The 17554-nt window shown below is 48.0% G+C and overlaps 5 protein-coding genes across 5 annotated transcripts; 4 read left to right on the top strand and 1 right to left on the bottom strand.

Moving 5' to 3' along the window:
- Nucleotides 1-4046: 4046 nt before the first annotated feature.
- On the top strand, nucleotides 4047-5300 carry ANOM_011589 (cyclic nucleotide-binding domain-containing protein; the record flags this gene model as incomplete). The annotated part of the gene is made up of 1 exon (XM_015556845.1): nucleotides 4047-5300. One exon carries the CDS (start codon nucleotides 4047-4049, stop codon nucleotides 5298-5300), a length of 1254 nt encoding a protein of 417 aa, XP_015401614.1.
- Nucleotides 5301-5869: 569 nt separating this feature from the next.
- Nucleotides 5870-7201, bottom strand: ANOM_011588 (uncharacterized protein; the record flags this gene model as incomplete). Its single annotated transcript, XM_015556844.1, has 3 exons — nucleotides 5870-6153; nucleotides 6330-6875; nucleotides 7147-7201. 3 exons carry the CDS (start codon nucleotides 7199-7201, stop codon nucleotides 5870-5872), a joined length of 885 nt encoding a protein of 294 aa, XP_015401613.1.
- A 648-nt stretch (nucleotides 7202-7849) lies between these two features.
- Nucleotides 7850-9010, top strand: ANOM_011587 (forkhead domain protein; the record flags this gene model as incomplete). Its single annotated transcript, XM_015556843.1, has 2 exons — nucleotides 7850-8075; nucleotides 8301-9010. The coding sequence occupies 2 exons, from the start codon at nucleotides 7850-7852 to the stop codon at nucleotides 9008-9010; spliced, it is 936 nt and encodes a 311-aa protein (XP_015401617.1).
- Nucleotides 9011-9054: 44 nt separating this feature from the next.
- Nucleotides 9055-11157, top strand: ANOM_011586 (forkhead box transcription factor; the record flags this gene model as incomplete). Its single annotated transcript, XM_015556842.1, has 1 exon — nucleotides 9055-11157. The coding sequence occupies one exon, from the start codon at nucleotides 9055-9057 to the stop codon at nucleotides 11155-11157; it is 2103 nt and encodes a 700-aa protein (XP_015401616.1).
- Nucleotides 11158-16581: 5424 nt separating this feature from the next.
- On the top strand, nucleotides 16582-17554 carry ANOM_011585 (putative cyclin-like protein (Clg1); the record flags this gene model as incomplete). Its single annotated transcript, XM_015556841.1, has 1 exon — nucleotides 16582-17554. A coding segment is annotated over one exon (973 nt), but the record flags the coding sequence as incomplete, so codon positions are not given.

The following is a 17554-nucleotide window of genomic DNA, read 5'->3' as shown; positions in this document are numbered from 1 at the left end:
TTTTTTTTTTTTTTTGTTTTGCGTGTTCCTCGCAAAAATTTAATGGTAATCACAGGTTTTCTAAAGTGTTTTCTCGTAACACTACTAAACCCCTGACACATATATATTCATCTATATTCCGGTACAGTGTTACTATCGCCTCATTGTCGTATTTTATATGGTTTACGTTTTTGTTAGTTTGTCTCAGGCGATATAGTCTGGCATCGCGTTTTATTATATTTTAATGAAATAGAGCAGGTAGTTGTGACCCATGAGCATTTCGATCGCTCTTGGTAACGCTAGACCGATCGGCTACATCCTGGACACAGTAATAGACAAAGTGAGAGTAAATAAAAAGACTCACTTTATACACTCCTGAAGTCCGATCCAGACAGAAACCCCCCTTGTTTGAATTCGGCAAATGAGTTACTCCATAACCATCGTCGAGGTACAATTCAGATGGAATTCCAAGGAGCCCACCTTAGACGTAGATATCATATGGCAGCAACCTTACCATATAATCAAGTCCGTGTCCCTAGGGTCAGGAGAGATCTATCGCAGAAACTGTGAGAAAATGCCATCGAGTATTCGACTCTACGCCCTTTACTCGATGGTGCAGAGTTCATTCCAGTGAGAGTAGATTTCTCTTTGTAGAGCTTGAAATATTCGGTAACTATAGAATCATTACATATGCTGATACATGGATTTCCTTTCTGGCCACCTGGTTCGCTGTGATATAGACTGAGCTGACAAACGTGACGATAGATATTAAAAGGATTGTGGTTGGATTGTTCTTTCGTAGTGCATAAGTTCTGCAGTTACTCCTTTCAAGGTTGTCCCACCACTATCCCAATTGACAATGTAATCTGATGCTCTAGCATTGAAGGACTTTCCTGCTCTTGACAGCTCGTCATCTTGCAAAGAATAAGAGCTCTTAGTGTATGAAATGTTGAAGCTTTTAAGTGCTATCTCCAATGTATGATCTTAGTCTCGACATAGGTCAGAGGCTTGGCCTTAACCTTTTTTCTGTTTCAAACTTTTACTTCAGGTCTAATTCCTAATAACTCACAACCAATCTACGTAGTCACTCTTATAATGAGCAAAGACGGCACACCCCGATACCTCCGCATCTGTTGGAAGGCTAAACCCTACCTTGTTCATATATGGGAAGGTGGAGTGAACTATTCTAAGAAACAATTAAGCAAGGCGAATAAAAGAAGATACCAATAGCTGACAACGCTATTAGTAGTATTCCGGAATAGGAATTGTCCATGTTGAATCCAATTTTACCAGTCATATAAATAGAAATAGAAATCTGTTATACATATATTGCCTTCTTCCACTATCACTGAAGCCGACTGGAGACAATGCTGTGAGATCGTGCAGGACACCCCCAGCAGTATACGATGATGCACACGACGTTACATTGAGTTCCGGACAAATCACACAAGCTAAGGGCAAAATAGCGAGAACTCAAGCATAACTAATGCTTCTAGAGTGCACATGGAACTGCGTTCTCGGCCACTAGAGGGATTATGAATGGGCTGGGCGTGGATGAGTAAACAGGCGAAGAGACTGGAGAGTTTGTCTACCATGTTGGCAGTTTATGTCAGCTTCAGGTGGATAGAGAAGACAAGAAGATACTGGAGTAAGGTTTTTTACTGATGTTGTTTTATCGAACTCTACTAACGGTGAACCGTAGTAGTATCAAAGTTACATCTTCGACCTTACTCAATTAAAGCATAACTAGTCTATCACAAGTAGTCAAGTACTGCCTGGACCGAGAAGCTACTTAATTGAGTATCTACTCCTTGATCCATCATTAATAAAAAATTCTATTAGATTATCTGCATAGTCAATTTAAAATCGATAGTTTTTTATAATTCAATTGATACCGAGAGAAAATTCCAGAATGTGATTACTCACAGGAACATCGACTTTTATCAGAAGTATGTAGATAGGATACTCAGGCCCTGGATATTGCGATATCGGCATCGTGCTACTTGAACAGAAGGTCTCTACATATGGAGTTGGATTAATCAGATAAATGACTTGTAGAAGCGGAGGCATCTGATATAGAATAAGGCTAAACTAAATACGGCATTTTTGGCCAGATGAGTCGACAAAAAGATCCAATGTTCTTCAGAGTGCTGATGGAAGACGTCAGAGAGTAAAAGAGCTATTGTAGAATCATGACCTCAGCGAGTTGGGTTGGAAAGGTGGGGGAAGAGTTGCCGCCCAGTAACATTGAGAGGACGGGAAATGAACTACATCATGATTGACAAGTGGCTTCCAGTTACTTTGACTGTGCAATGCTTGATCATAGGGAGATACCATGATAAACATCATAATCACAATCAAAGAGATTCTTCAGGTGATTGGAATATATTTATTTTTCGATGATTTCTGGGAAAGGGATAATAAATAAATAGGATATTAAGATGAAGTGGTGCAACAGAAGCCAAGGAAGGAGTTAGTATGACGGAATCCACCCCCTTTTGGAGGCAAGCGTGACTTCAGCCCTCCTTCTAGAAGACACTTGGAATCCTCATGGAACAAAACACCAGACGACATTCCATGAATTCAAAACCTTCCCCTTCTTCGGAAGACCGGCTCTGCCCTGGTTTCGTCTCCTTTCCCATGCACTCGATCATTCGATGTCCCTTTTGACAAGACAGACTATTGAAACCACCGTCCAGCTATTGAAGTAGTAGATTGGTTCGGGTGGACACCGATCCGCGCGATCCCCCAGCCCGTTATGGTCCTGACTGCAAAAACTTCCACTAGTAGTCTGCAGTTGGACCGCGCATGACCATATCTTTAGAAAAGGATCCGATCCATCATCGATCCCAGGCATTGGCTAATAGAAATAGTATGATTTAATATCTGTGAGATTAATTAATGTATTGACTCTCGTAATAGTTAATAGTAGTAGAAGCGATTCAGGAGGAAAGAACTTAACCACACCATATAACTCCAGAGTCAGCTCGCAGTAAACTTCATTGAAGAAGCTCCGAGCCACAGAATCGAAGCTTCCGTGACTTCCAGTTCCAGTCCAGCTCCCCACCTTTTTGGCTGAGAGCCTTGTCCATCTTTCCCCTCCTCCCTTTCTGCAACCCCCTCCGAACTCTGCCAGGCAGGCTTTCTACGATTATCAACACCATCCCCCCCCTTTCTTTCTCGACGTTGGTTTACATTTTGATTTATTTTGCCCATCCCCCCTTTTCTATTTAATTTAGTTTGATTCTTTTTTGTTTTCTTTTTTAAAACTTCCTTTGCGCACAGTAGGTGGTTTCCATTTCTCTTCTAATTTATTCTCCCTTCGCGCTCTCATCCCAAGAGACTTTCCACGCGACCCAAAGCAGAGGTGCAGGTGTGATACCTTAACCAGCCTTGTCGGTTACCCCTCCAAAGCTTGTCGCAATTGAAGCTATTTCCCTATTGCCACATTTTTTCTTCCTGAACCCACAAACAGAAACAAGAGAAAAAAAAAAGAAGACAGATATTAAAGAATAAACGGTCTTCACACGGGCTATCCCATACAACACACTCGTGAAACACTGAAATTACACTATCAATTAACACATCTGCATTAAGCCATAGCAGGCGTTGTGGTACTGGAGTCTCCATCAGAGCTACCAGTCGGGAAATCATCCATCATCGACCACACCATCTTTGGTCCGCTGCGTCTTTAGATTATCCAATTAGACTTCTCCTTGAGATACCCACTTTTGGGCGGAGACCCCAATCCATTCCTACTTGTGCTTCCTGTCGGTTTCCCTACCCGCCCCTCATCCTCGTCCTTCTTGACTGTGCTGCTCAGGCTCCTGTGCGCACTCACACATCACCGTTTTCATTTCTTGTTACCGAATTCCTTCCTGAATCCCTTCCTTCATTCTTTCTTCGCAACCCTCCTCTTCACGATACCTCATATCTAACCTTGTCCAGCCAACTTCCTTCCGCCTTTCCTCTCCAGCGGCTTCAAGTCGCGGTATTCGGTTTCCACACGTCTTCCCCGCTTCCCTGTGGCCGGAGAGGTATCTCCTCCGGCCCCTACTGCCGACACAATGGCTGAAAGCTCTTTCTCCAGCGCTAGCCCTCACCTCAAGGTGGGCACAAAAGATGATAAAACATCAGCATTCCGAAAGATCTCAGAGGACGAGGAGTGGGAGGTGACGTCACCAACTGACCCGACCTTTCAAACTGCAAATTCGGCGGCAGCTTCGTCGTCCGCGGGGAACAACCTCTTCGGAGGCAATGTATTTAACGAACAACAAGGAGGGGGAATACGTTTTCGCCGGAGTCCTTTTGCCGACCCTTCTGGGGAGGGAGATGAAGACCATGACGACTTCGACGAACACCCTGAAGTACCTCGCCCGACGGGTGCCTTGAATGAGGGATTCCCGAATAACTACGCATTGGGTCGTCGGACGTCTGTGTCTGCTGAATCTTTGAACCCCACCTCAGCTGGTTCAGATAGCTGGGTGCCCCCGCACCACCCAAAGACCGAAGAACAGGTCTCCAGATTGAAGACAGCCGTCAGCGGCAACTTCCTGTTTTCCCACCTTGATGATGACCAGTTCAAGACAGTTGTCAATGCCCTGGTTGAAAAGCCCATTCCTGCCAAGGGAATTAAGGTGATCTCACAGGGCGATGCAGGTGATTACTTCTACATCGTGGAAGATGGTCACTTCGACGTCTACATTCACCCATCAGGCTCGGTACAATCGGGTTCCGATGGAATGGGGTCCAAGGCAGGTACGATTGGACCCGGAGGTTCGTTCGGAGAACTGGCTCTCATGTACAACGCACCTCGGGCTGCGACAATTGTGTCCACGGACTCGAAGAGTACCCTGTGGGCTTTGGACCGTATCACATTCCGAAGGATTCTCATGGATTCCGCCTTCCAGCGGCGTCGCATGTATGAGGCCTTCCTGGAAGAGGTTCCGCTCCTCTCCAGCCTAAAGCCATACGAACGTTCCAAGATTGCCGATGCTCTAGACGCAATTAAGTTTCCAGCTGGCTCTACTATCATCAAAGAAGGTGATCCAGGCGATGCTTTTTACCTTCTCGAGTCGGGTGAGGCAGAGGCTTTCAAGGAAGGCGTGGATAGACCAGTGAAGTCCTATCAACGGGGCGATTACTTTGGAGAGCTTGCTCTTCTGGACGACCAACCCCGAGCCGCCAGCATCGTTACGAAGACTGATGTGAAGGTGGCGAAGCTCGGTCGGGATGGATTTAAGCGGCTATTAGGACCTGTGGAGGAGATCATGAGAAGAGCTGAGTATGAACAGATTCAACCGAAGCCTACAGCTTCGTAACAGATCTGTTTCGGTTTAGAAGAAGCTGGAGTGAATATCCCCACGTCTTGATATGCGATCGCCTGTCTCATTTTCTTTTTTTCTTTTTCATCTTTCCTTTAATTGCTAATTGTATGTCTTGTTTTGGGTGTCTAATGGATCTAGTGAAGGGAGCATCGGGTGTTGTCTCCAAATACGAAAGATGGGGCCCAAAAGCTCCCCACGTTGCCGGCGAATCATGACTGGTTTTTAGTACTTCTTGTCACCGCTAAGCAAGAAGGTGATTTAGGAGGTGGCTACATGCAGGAAAACTGTTCTTTTGTCGGACCAGCCGTTTGATACCTACGGTTGGTCCGTTTCATGCAGCTGCGTCCTTTCTTCTTTCCAACCATCTCGAATGTTGATCTCGTCACTGAAGTGTGGTCAATATACACATATGTACATGGTCAATCTCGTACATGGCATCTCATATCGCGTCATAGCTGAGAGCCACTTGTTGTGCAAATAGGACTACTGTTATCCATGGCCAGAGGCACACTTGTGAGTAGCGTAGTAAGGATGGGGTCTAGTCTCTAGAAGACCGGAACTCATCATCGGACCACTAAATCACTCCGTAACACCCACTTTTCGCCGTCTGAAACCTCGCTGCCCTCATGCAGGAGACATCGGTCGCCATGCCGATGTAGAAGTGCCATGCCCGTGACAGGGGCCACTGAAACTGGCTCTGGATTGCGATTCCCACGAGTCGATTCTGGGTAGAAGATAGTTTCGCCCCCAGAACAGGTAGTCAAGTATATAAGAAGGGTCCACGTGGTGCGAGCTGGTTGAGAGGGATGTGAAGGGGAAGAGAAAGTGAGGGTGTTGGAGTCGTCGTCTGCAACCATTAGTCTCCCCGCACGTAGACAATGATGCCCGCAGAACTGCTTCTGCATTGTACAGCACATCCGTACAGCCTCTTAAGTTTACCTCTTATCTACGAAAGGTATAACCTATACTGCGGCTAGAAACCACACATCGGGAAAGGGGTGAAAAAAGAGAGGAAGAACTTACAATGCTGCGCAAAAAACTGCCCCTTCGAATACCGATAGATCCGGATATTCGCATTCAACCCCAAAGGCTCCCCGCCCCAGATCTCTTTCATAGATCTCTCCCCCTCCCCATTCCCATTCATCACCAGGTCCTTCAGCGCTGTCCCGCTCCACAACGACTCCGCAAACCGCTCATCCTGGATTTGGAACCGGTCGTTGACGCGAACGGCGTCGCCCTTTTTCGGTTTCCCGGGGGTAGTGGTCAGGGGCAGGGAGGAAAGGAATGAGACGTAGGTTTTGCAGAGGTTTGCGGTGAAGAAGTTTGGGATGAGGTAGATTTGGTCGGGGAGGAGGGGGTCGAGGGTGAGGTCCGATGAGGGGATGAGGGGGCGGAGAGGAGGCCAGTTTGGCTTGGGGGTTTGCTGTTGTTGCGGTTGTTTGGGGGGAGCGATGTCCTTTTTGGATTTGGACTTTGGGGCATGGTTTTGTGTTTGTTTTGGTTTTTCTATTTTCCTTCTTCTTGTTCTTCGCTCTTTTGCTTGGTTTTTCTTTCGCGGTGGGTGTTTGGCTGGTTGGTTTTTGGTTTATGAGGGGGTTTTTTCCCGGTTTCTTTGTTTTTGGGGTTAGAGCGGAGGTTTGAGGAGTATTTTCTTTCTCGTATTGATGGTACGGTATTGAATGTCAATGGGGATATAGATATAGGTACTTATATAGAACAGTGCACAAACTTGGTAGTTGGTATAAGCGTTATATTATCGTTATCTATATGTATTCCCCAGATTTGATAGTGATAGCTTCATGAGATAAAGTTCTGGTCGAGATCGACGAAGTGGTGTTACCATCTCTGGATCCGTGGAGGAGAAACTGCAAGTAATGCAGGGGATTTCTTGGCATTGCTGTATTTAGATTCTGGAGTTGAACTCTTTTGGTTCTTTGTTGTGGTATACTTATACTTCCCGACTGGTAGTTACACTTTCTTTTTCCACAGGTACCTAGTACAGATATGGGCCGAGTATGTGCAAATATCGTCGAGTCAACGCTTCTGGGTGGTAGGGGAGATCGCAACCTGAAACAGAATGGATGATCTGCCTTGGTACGAGGTAGTTATGGGTCAATGTACAGTACATAGGTACTGACTAGTTTACAAGCATCATACAGAGAGTAACACAACTCAAACATCGTCACACATGGTCCTCAGTCTTTCACAAGCATGAGCTCTTGATCCGGTCGTTCCATGCATGTACTCGGTACCTCCTGGAGTAACAGGTCTAAACAATGCAACAAAATACTCGAGAACAATAAGAGATCCGGACCGGTACCATACACGTACAGTACCTGTAATCACATGACCACGGGGTGTCGGACCAGTAAAAGCGGCAGAAAAAAAAGAGAAGAAGAAAAAAGTAAAGAAAAAAAAAAAACGACCGGCTCCTCTTTTCTCCTGCCAGTTAGATTGTCTCCTTCCATGGCCTCACTTCACCGCCCAGCTTCTCTCATCCCTCCAGCCCGTTGTCTTTCTTCAACCAGCAGCAGCCGCCGGTCATGTCGTCGTCGCAGACCATGACAGCGCCAGCGGTGGGCCATCGACCGCCTGATGCTGGTCCCAATATGTCGTCAATCTATGACTATGGTCGTTCTCAACAGCCTGACGACCATCGGTCCCCCTCCCCGCCCAGCGACTCCGCAATCCGCGCTTTGAACGATTCTGCCCCCGACCCCCCCCGATGCTCCTTCCAATGGCCTGGCTTCTCCCTCCGGCATGATGCCTGTCAAGTCCGAGCCCAATGAGAATGCTTTTCCTCCTTCCGCTGTCGAACAAAGCTCGCAAACCGATACCAGGCGTCAGTCCGCGGCCAGTGCGCTCTTGGCTCAACTGCTCGGCAACCAGTCGTCAATGCCTTCCGACGGACCAGGGCCCTCTGCGGAACGCTCTGTACCTGCAGCGCAAGACACGAGCCAACACCAGGATATTGATGATGCGATGAATGGGCAGTGGTCGACCGACGCGCCTGCGGGAACACGGCGATGTCTTCAGACCCGACCGGGGGCCAAGACCAGATCCCGGCCAACTCGAATGAGTTGCCGGAGTCTCAGCAAGAACAGAAAAACTCCGACCAACCGCCGGAGGTACCATTTTCGAACCCAGAGGAGGATCTGAGCATATCATTGAAACATGCCGACCCCTCGGAAGGCCTCACGGACCCTCTACTCTTTTCGAAGTCGGGCCTAGACCATTCCGACCTATTTACGCCGTTTGATATCACTGGCGCTGCTAAGGACCCGTTTGAGGCATTACAACAAAATGAAATGCTTACAGCTGCGTATCTTTCCCAGAGCGCTGACCTGTCAGCTCTTGGATACTCCGGAGGACATCTACAGGACACCGGTTCGATCGCGGGATCAGAGCCTCGCATCCAGGCTTTTGCAAAACTGGAATTCGATGATGGCCATTTCTACTGCAACACATATTCCTTTATTCTCGGACGAGACGTACGGGCTGCCCGGGCCGCCCATCAGCGCGAATTGCAGGTCCGACAAGCCATGAGACACTCCCGCGCGAAAAGTTCGAGTGGTGGGAATACGTCGCATACTCCCATCCGAATGAAACCTGAAGGCAGTGGCATGATAGGCAGCGTTGTCAGTGACCGCGGTGGAATTATGGGCTTTGATCCCGATGTTCCCCCCATCTTCCTTCCCGTATAAGTCGACGATCGTCCAATTCTTCCCACGCCGAGTCGGGGGCTCCGATGCATGCGACACCGGCCCAGCTACAGTCGAATACCACTGATTACAATGCTCTTGCTATGGAATCTTTGAATGATGAGGGTGGAGATGCAAAACCGGTTGATGCTTTGGCTTTACTTCCGTCCCCGGATTCTTGTCCAACGATCCCTATTCACCCTCCTGCCACAACAGATGGTAGTGCCGCCGGACACCGAGGTATCTCACGGAAACATGTAAAGATCGCATATAATTTTGATAAGAATCTCTTTGAGATGGAAGTTATGGGAAGAAATGGTGCGTTCATTGGTGCGGATTGGTTATCGCCGGGTCAGATCAGGCCTCTACACAGCGGCGATTATATCCAAATCGGAGGTGTCCGAATACGATTTCTACTTCCAGATGTACCAATTGGTGAGACCGGTGCCGATAGGGTCGAGGAACCCCACGTGGCAGAAGAAGAGAATGCGCAAACTTCAGTCCCTGCAACGGAGAACGATGAAGATGAGAAACGCCGCAAATCTGAAAGTACAGAGAACAAAGATGCCCCGAAGACCACCAAGATCGTTCTTAAGACTAGAGAACCTGATTCGACTCGCCCGGTACCGTCCATTGAAAGTTCTGCTGATGGCCAACAACCTATGCGTCGTAGAGGCCCGGGACGGCCACCAAAGGATGGCATTATGTCGAAGCGTGAGCGGGCCGAGTTGGCCAGGGAACAAAAGTTAGCTGCAAAACGTGAGGCAAATGGAGGTGTCACTCCTCCCCCTGCCAACCGGCCGAAGGCCGGAAAGACCACGACTACGGGTACTGTTCCCACTACACCCAAGGAGTCTATGGGCGGAGAGTCCCCTGGATCCAAACCTGAAAAGCGGAAGTACACCAAGAGGAAGAAGCCCGATGGCACCCTTATGGACTTCCCTCTCCCTTCTACAGAAGGTGGCCAGTTCCCTATGGATCAGCGCCCAGAAGACTTCATCAAAGCCCCTCCGGTCAAGAAGCGCAAGCCCTCGCGTTCACCCTCGCCCAACTACCCACCAGAATCTGCGTATACTCCGGAAGATCTGGCCAAACCGCCCTACAATTATGCGGTTCTTATCTTCGATGCGCTGACCGAGGCTGGCACACCGATGACGTTGAAGCAGATCTACCGTGCGCTGAAGTTAAAGTATCCTTATTTCCGTTTCAAGTGTGAAACTGAAGGCTGGACGTCCAGTGTGCGACACAACCTCAACGGCAACAGCCATCTCTTTATGCATGCTGAGAGAGATGGCAAGGGATGGTCATGGCAACTACGTCCGGGAGCATCAGTCGAAAAGGAGAAGAAGAGGCGTCCATCGCCGCCGCCGCCATCACAGCCGCCGCCGATGCCTGCAGCTCCGCAGTACATGCCTCCTATGAACCCAGCGTACTCCAACCCGACGAATGGGCAGCCAAACATGGCGAACCCTCATTTCCAGTTTCCATCAATACCATCAAATCCATACCCTGCGCCCTCACCTGCACCTGCTCCTACACCTGCACCTCAGCAATCAAATCCTTATCCGCCACCATCTCAACCCGCCGCCTCTACCCCTTTCCCCATACCAAGTCCACTAAGGAACAACCTCCCCCCTGCTTTTGCTCAGACAGTGCCGTCCACATACACTTCCCCATATGCCTCCGATCCCCCTCCACAGCTGATTCAATATCAGCAATCGCAGCAACAACAGACCATGCCGACACAGCCCCAGCATCATTCACCTTATCCGCCAGCCAACCCTGCTCCGCCGCCACCTCCTCCCATGTCAATGAACCCGCCATCTCAAAACCTTCCACCCAACCCAGGCCCACCCATGCAACACCAGCCCAATCTTGGTATTGCCTCAGGCGAGCCCAGTTCCGGACCTATGGACACTTCCGAAACGTCTTCGTTCAATGACCGGGCAAACAAGGCGATTGATGACTTCGAAGCGGTCCTCATGGAGGATTATGAAGACAAGAACTATATTCGAGAGGTACTTAAGAGCGCCCGCGCCCGCGTCCTAGGAGAGGCCACGGAAAGCTCGTTTCCTGGTGGCGAGCCGAAGGACGAGGCAGTCATTCTCGATGCGCTTCGCGGCCTAGTCGGAGACTTGAAGGGTGAGTAGACCAGGAAAACGGCTCCAGGAATCCTGCATGGTTGCGCATGAGACATCAGGTTGCTCTACAGGATTGCTTGGATTGAATGAGTTACGATTTGGAATTTCTTTCTTCTTATGTTTACGAACGTCTACATTCGGCGATTGGTCTGGTGTTGCAGGAGGTATAAAATTATGGGACCCCATGATCGGTGACACAGCTGTCACCGATCTCACGAGTATGACATTGTGTTTTCCTCCTTAGTGGTGTTTCCCTTTCTGTTATTCTTTATTTTTTTTTCGCTATCTCGATTTCTTTGTTCGATGATATCCACTACGTTCTGGGCTTCTTTTGATTCATGTCGTGGCCCCGGAACCATGAGATTTACCGGGTAAATTCTTTCCATTGTCGTGGCAGGTGCAGGAGGCAAAACTAGGAGTTAGTTGCATAGACAAAAGATGAATCTGGGCATTACTGTCAGTCAATGACATTTTTTTTTCCCTTCACTGTTCCGTTGGTGATTTGTCTTTCTGCATTCTAGATTCAGAGCCCGAATTTCCCCTAGCTGCAGGTCAGTTTCTAGGGAATCCAAAGCCTCTTCAGGTCACGGGAGAAATAGTTGTTGGAAACCGAAGATAGCCGACTGGCTGGGGTGTATATCCAATCCACACGAAGTATACAACCAGGAAGTTGGGTGTTTAAGGCTCTAGAATGTGCTGCTTTCCAGTTGGGGTTGAGTCCGTTAGCGAGGATCGGGTTAGTGGGCGGTTAACGAACTTGATGTGAACGATATTGCAGCGGTTCGGCGGTTTTACCCCTCACCACCGTCGTCCATCTTCCTGACTTTTCTCAAGGTTCCTTAACTATCCGATGACAGGCACCAATACTATTCGTGGTGTTCTTTTCTTAGTTGGAAGTCAAACCCAACAGACATTTCGGAGGCTTGTCTTCCTAAACCCAAGGGCTGAATTAGTGGTCTACGGTCCCTACGTCAGGGAGCATGGCGAGGTAATATGGGATAGGTCAGGTCATCGGGCAGCGATGTCCTGTTTCCAGTTCGTTTAGATTTTTTTTTCTTTCATCTAAAAAATCCAAATATATATTTACTTTCACGCAGGCTCCACCCCCACTTTACCCGATTGTTTAGACTGCATAAGCATGGGTTTTCTCAGGTAAAATAATCATATAATGAACTACCTCGCGTTCCGTTCTTCCGAAGTATCGAGATTTGAAAGATATGCCAGCAAGGGGGATCTTGATGTCATGTAGATAAAACAATCATATACCGTACATATGTACAATCATCCGTACCTACCGTTGATGATGTGCAGTCTGAATAAGGACTGGCGAAGGGACACCGCGTACCTTACGGACGAGTGAGTTGGACGGGTGTGGTCTGGCTGGTTATACAACTGATGGGGCAGTGATTCGTTGGACCCCCCGACGATGCGCTGTAATATGGAACCGATGGTTGATGGCGATATGGTACCTGAGCAGGTACCACCCTATAATGGGGATGCGTTAAAAAAACCCTTCCCCCATCTTGGCAAGAGTCATTCGATCATGGACTTTGACTCAGAAATCCAGCAGGAAAAAACGAGGAGGGGGGCTAATCAGTGGCTGGGTATATATTTCCATCCATCTGGTTGGTAGTTTGCCTGGAGTCACACTCGCCGAATGACGAGGGGATCCGGGCAAATTAGGGCGCGCGCAGCAGCTGAGCTGGATTGTCCAGCCATCGGATGACTGACGACTTCCATGGAGGCCTTCTGAATTCTTGAATCTAGTATGCCTGGACAACTGCAGTCACTTCAGTCAGCGTCTCATCTGACGTCGGCGGAGCAACGAATTATGTGGGAAGAATGTTTCCCGGATGCACGCGAGAGGCTATTTCGCGATTGACGCATTTCTTTTTTGGCTTTCTTTCCAATAAGTGTCGGTCGGGGACATGCCTAATTTGACCCGGCTGTACTGTTGATGCGTGTGTCTGTATGTGCGACTACATACATCGTACATCGACTCTGACGGGCTTTTCCCGGGGGATTATTACTGCCATGTCTGACCGATACAGTGTATCGTTTTTAAAATGAGGCGTTCTTCTTGCCACCAGTTCTGCCCTTGCTTTATCTTTCTTTGGATGCATGGTGTCATAATAGAGCACTGAGGCTGGGTATGATGTTATGAATTGCCACCGGGACAACAAGTTGCATCTTGATGATTCTCTGTCCAAACAGTGCTATGCCTTTGTATGTAGTATGTATGTACGGATACTTACAAACATACATACATACAAACAGAAGACTCTTGGAAGACAAGATCGTTCAATCTTTGTCATCATCCCCCCCCGTGACCCTCGCATTATCCCCTCTTAGGTAATCCCGTTCGTCTGAAGAGTTGAAATTTCGCCAGTGGATTTTCCATGACCGAAAATAGACAAGTTCCAAGCCCACTGCACCAGGATCTTCCCACTCTTAAGTTTTTTTAACACTAGCCCCGTAAAGTACGTAGTGTGTTCGTCGTACGTACCACCCGGAGAGACACGTTTTTAATTTTTCCTCGACTTTATTATTTTAGCACGGGGGAGGAAGGAAAAGGAAAGGTGCACGTCCCAGAAAACCCACCGCGAAGGTTCGAGGCAAGTCCCTCTCTCTCCTCTAGTCGACTTGCTCAAGAACGGGCGTCACGCCCTCACTCTGATACGTACCCTCCAGGTATGGAGTACAAAAATTATCTCCACCGCGGGCAGTCACTATCGCAGTAGTTCACCTGTGCCCCCCTTCCAATCACTCAGTGAGAGTGTGACTGCGACTTTGCATCAGTGCTGCCTTGTTGGGTCGGTGGTGCTCCCAGTCACGACGGTTACTGGTCCTTTAGCTTTAGGGAATTCCACAGCCTCGCATTGCCTCTCTTCTTGTTCCACCCTCCTATTTGGTAATGGGTCGTGTTGTTTTTATTTTATTTTATTTTTATTCTGTACAGGAGAGGTCCTGATCCTCTTTTATGACTCTTGTTGCATTGCATAGATTATTGATGGGTTATTAAAAGATCGTTGTAGAAAATAGAAAACAAGAATAAAAAATAAAAAATGAGAAAAATTGTATCCATATTGTAATGCATCATACCCTATAATTCTCTCTGATACTTCTCTTTTACTATTATTATCTTGATGAATAGGGATCAGTGCAGAATCAGAACAATCAATTTCTTTCTTTCGTTGGTAGTATCAAAGTACGTCGAAGGGGTTGAAGAAAGAAAATCCCCAAATTAAAGATCAGAGAAAAAAAAATATAAAAATAAAAATAAAATAAAAAACCGATCCCCCAAAACGGCTCCAGCGGCAGGTTTCTCATACCTACCAACCTCATTCACTCACCCCGACGACTAGCCCGAGGGAGGTGCCCCATCTGTATGGCGGTCTCCTGTAGGTGAACCCCTAATGAATGGTGATTCAGATGAATTATTACTGTTTACTTCGGAGTAAACAAATTTGCGGTGCTTGGTAGAAGCTGAACTCTACTTCACAAATCACTACATATAATATTTTTTCTCTTTTCTTTTTTTTCACTCTTTTGTCTAAAGAGCTTCAGCTAGACCTCTGACCGCTAGGGAAACCAGCAACGAACCATGGATCCGTTGCTTCGTTAGTGTTCTGGTCTCTTGGTAACTGACGATGAAGTACCATACCATCACACTGCAGGTAGGGGAGTTTTTATTTGACTTTAGTTTTTTATGTTATTTTAATTTTTTCTTTCGCTACCCTTAAACTTGAAACCCTTGGCCGCGCTTCTCACTTTAGGACAAGAATTCCATGACGGGGGAAGACTTAATATACATACAGTAAGAAATTTCTGTTTAGAAAAGAAAACTCTAAAAAGAGGACTCCCGGTCGGGTCTTGCGGCTGGGCCAAAGCCCCCCCCTTTGCCTGCACCCTCTTGTTCTGGTGCTTTCTTTTCCCGCCATTTCATGATTCCGGGTGGTTTGGTTGGGCGATGGTAATTTCGCTGTGACGGTTAGAATTAATTTCTAACTGCTTTTTTAATTAGGATGGTTATTGTTATTCTTTCGGTCTTATTATCTTTTTAATGTCTTAACACCCTTTTTTTGAATCAACACTCTTCACCCTTTTCTTTTATTTCTGGGTCCTCCTGACCGGCGGATAGATAGACCAAACTTACTGGACGGTAAAAAATATCATATAAAATAAAAAATAAAAAAAAAATTCTGTTTTTCGTTTTCTAAAATCCGACTCGTCCGGCCGGTGGATTGGGGACAGTGTATGGGCCTAGTACAGACAGAAGGCGGATGGTACTAGACGGACGGACTTAGTGTAGGCCTTCGGAAGATTCCCACGATGAATCTAGTGACAGTCATTGAATGGAAAGACCCCTAACAAACTTCCTTTAGAATTTCGTTACTCGTTCAGGAGTCTGACTAACCCGTGACCCGGAGATCAACCTCAATCCACAATCCTCAACGGACGATGGTTACTAACACTCTCTGACACCTCTGAATTTACCACTAGCCTTCTTTTCTCTCCGTCTCCTGCCCTTCACTCTACTTCTTTTTTCCCTCCCTTCCCCCCATCCTTCTCTCAGTCTCCCCCTCGCCTCGTTCCCTTCTCCATTTCTTTCCTCCACCTTTAACCGCCATTGTTCCTTTAATCTTCTTGAGTTTTTATTCTCGGGATTTTTTCTTCGCCATATATTCCTCTTTGGTTTGCCTCTTTAACCCTCAACGAGCTTTTCACTAAGTGTCGTTGTCTTCGTGGACCGGGGCTGTCTCCTTCGAACGCGTGAGAAAGTGACCTTTATTCCTTATCACTTTAAGCAAAGGAAACCTCCCCCGTCGCCTTCCTTGGCTCCAACCTTACCCCCCGACGAGTTCTCTTTGTCGCTAGCCTCAATTCTTTTCTGGGACATCGTGCCATTGGCTCTATTCGTCCCAGCCTTTGGAGCCCATCCATTTTGGCCACAGCCGTCCACGCAACGAAAAGAAAGGATCCACAGACTCTCACTAGAGGACCAAGGAAAAGCAAACAGTCAAATAAAGCGCGCTCCGTTCGCCTTGCAACTTTCATCTGTTTACAACCGCATCCCCGGTTTTGATACGTGCCGTTGAAGGATACCTCCATGTTATTCAACTAAGAGATACTCACAACGCAAAACTTCAGAGCCGCGGCTCACCGAGCAACGCTCTCCCCCCAGGATCAGGGCCTGGCGGACGTGTAGACGGTTCGTATCTGCTCTCCAATTTTTCTGTGTTGCCCTGATTTGTGGAGATCTATTTTACCATGGTGGTATAATATACTGACTGGCAACTCTTACTCTGTACAGCACCAGAACCGTCTACCTTCGCCATCCTGAACTGGTTTTCTTTTCTTTTCTTTTTATTTCGTTATGCCGTCCTTTTTCGCGCCAGGCCTTCAAGGCCTGCCTCCTACTCCCCCCACATCATGAACGGTGGCAGAATTGACTCCGAGCACCCTTTTTACGTGGTTGGCCACTCCGCCTTTCCCCCTCGCTACTCGCAGAGCGGTTGTGAATTTATTGAGCAGTACTCCCAATCGACCTGCTACTCCAAGCCCGCCCCGATGAACATGCACCCGTCGTCGATGCGCAGTGGCAGAGATATGGCCATGATGAACCAACCCATGTTCGGTCCGATGCCTACCGCGAATGTGCTGCCTCCCCTCCGAAACAACGTCCAGCTACCCCCTATGGACAGCGCAATCCCGCCCCAGTACCGCCGACAAGACGTCATGGTGCAACCCGAACAGCAACCGCGCAAGGAGGAGAAGGCTACCGGAGGTGTTGCAGCCCGCTTGGATTATGAGATGGACCAGATGTCCGACTTCGTGGCTGAGATGGCCCAGGGAATGTATGCTTTGTACAACACCAAGATTCACCTAGCAGATATTGACTTCGCGCGAAGCGTCTACCCAGGAACGTCAGTCCCGCCGCAATTCCGGAAGTACGTCTTTCAGATTCTGTCGTCGACTCGCTTGCCAAGCTCGACGATTCTTCTGGGTCTCTATTATTTAGCCAGCAGGATGCGCATGCTGTCTTCTTCCAAGGTGTTTTTGTCTGGCAATGGTCAAGTTTACCGGATGCTCACCGTAGCCCTCCTTCTGGGGAGCAAATTTTTGGACGATAACACCTTCCAGAACAAATCGTGGGCAGAGGTCAGCAACATCCCGGTGAGCGAACTGAATACGATGGAGCTCGAATGGCTATTTGCTTTTGAGTGGAAGATCCACGACCGCATCTACGACGATCAGGACGGATTCGCATCCTGGCGCTCTCACTGGGACACGTGGCGGGCGAAGAGCGCCCGGGCCCATGATTCGCGTCACAACCTGGCCCCGATCGACACTAACGTGTCCAGGGGTTCTAGAATCTCCAAGCCGCTCATGTCCCCTGAAGGCC

Source organism: Aspergillus nomiae (genome assembly GCF_001204775.2).
Source record: "Aspergillus nomiae NRRL 13137 chromosome Unknown contig00557, whole genome shotgun sequence".
Classification (NCBI taxonomy): Eukaryota; Fungi; Ascomycota; class Eurotiomycetes; order Eurotiales; family Aspergillaceae; genus Aspergillus; species Aspergillus nomiae.
Note: the sequence above shows the minus strand (reverse complement) of the source record. Positions and strands in the feature narration are given on the sequence as shown.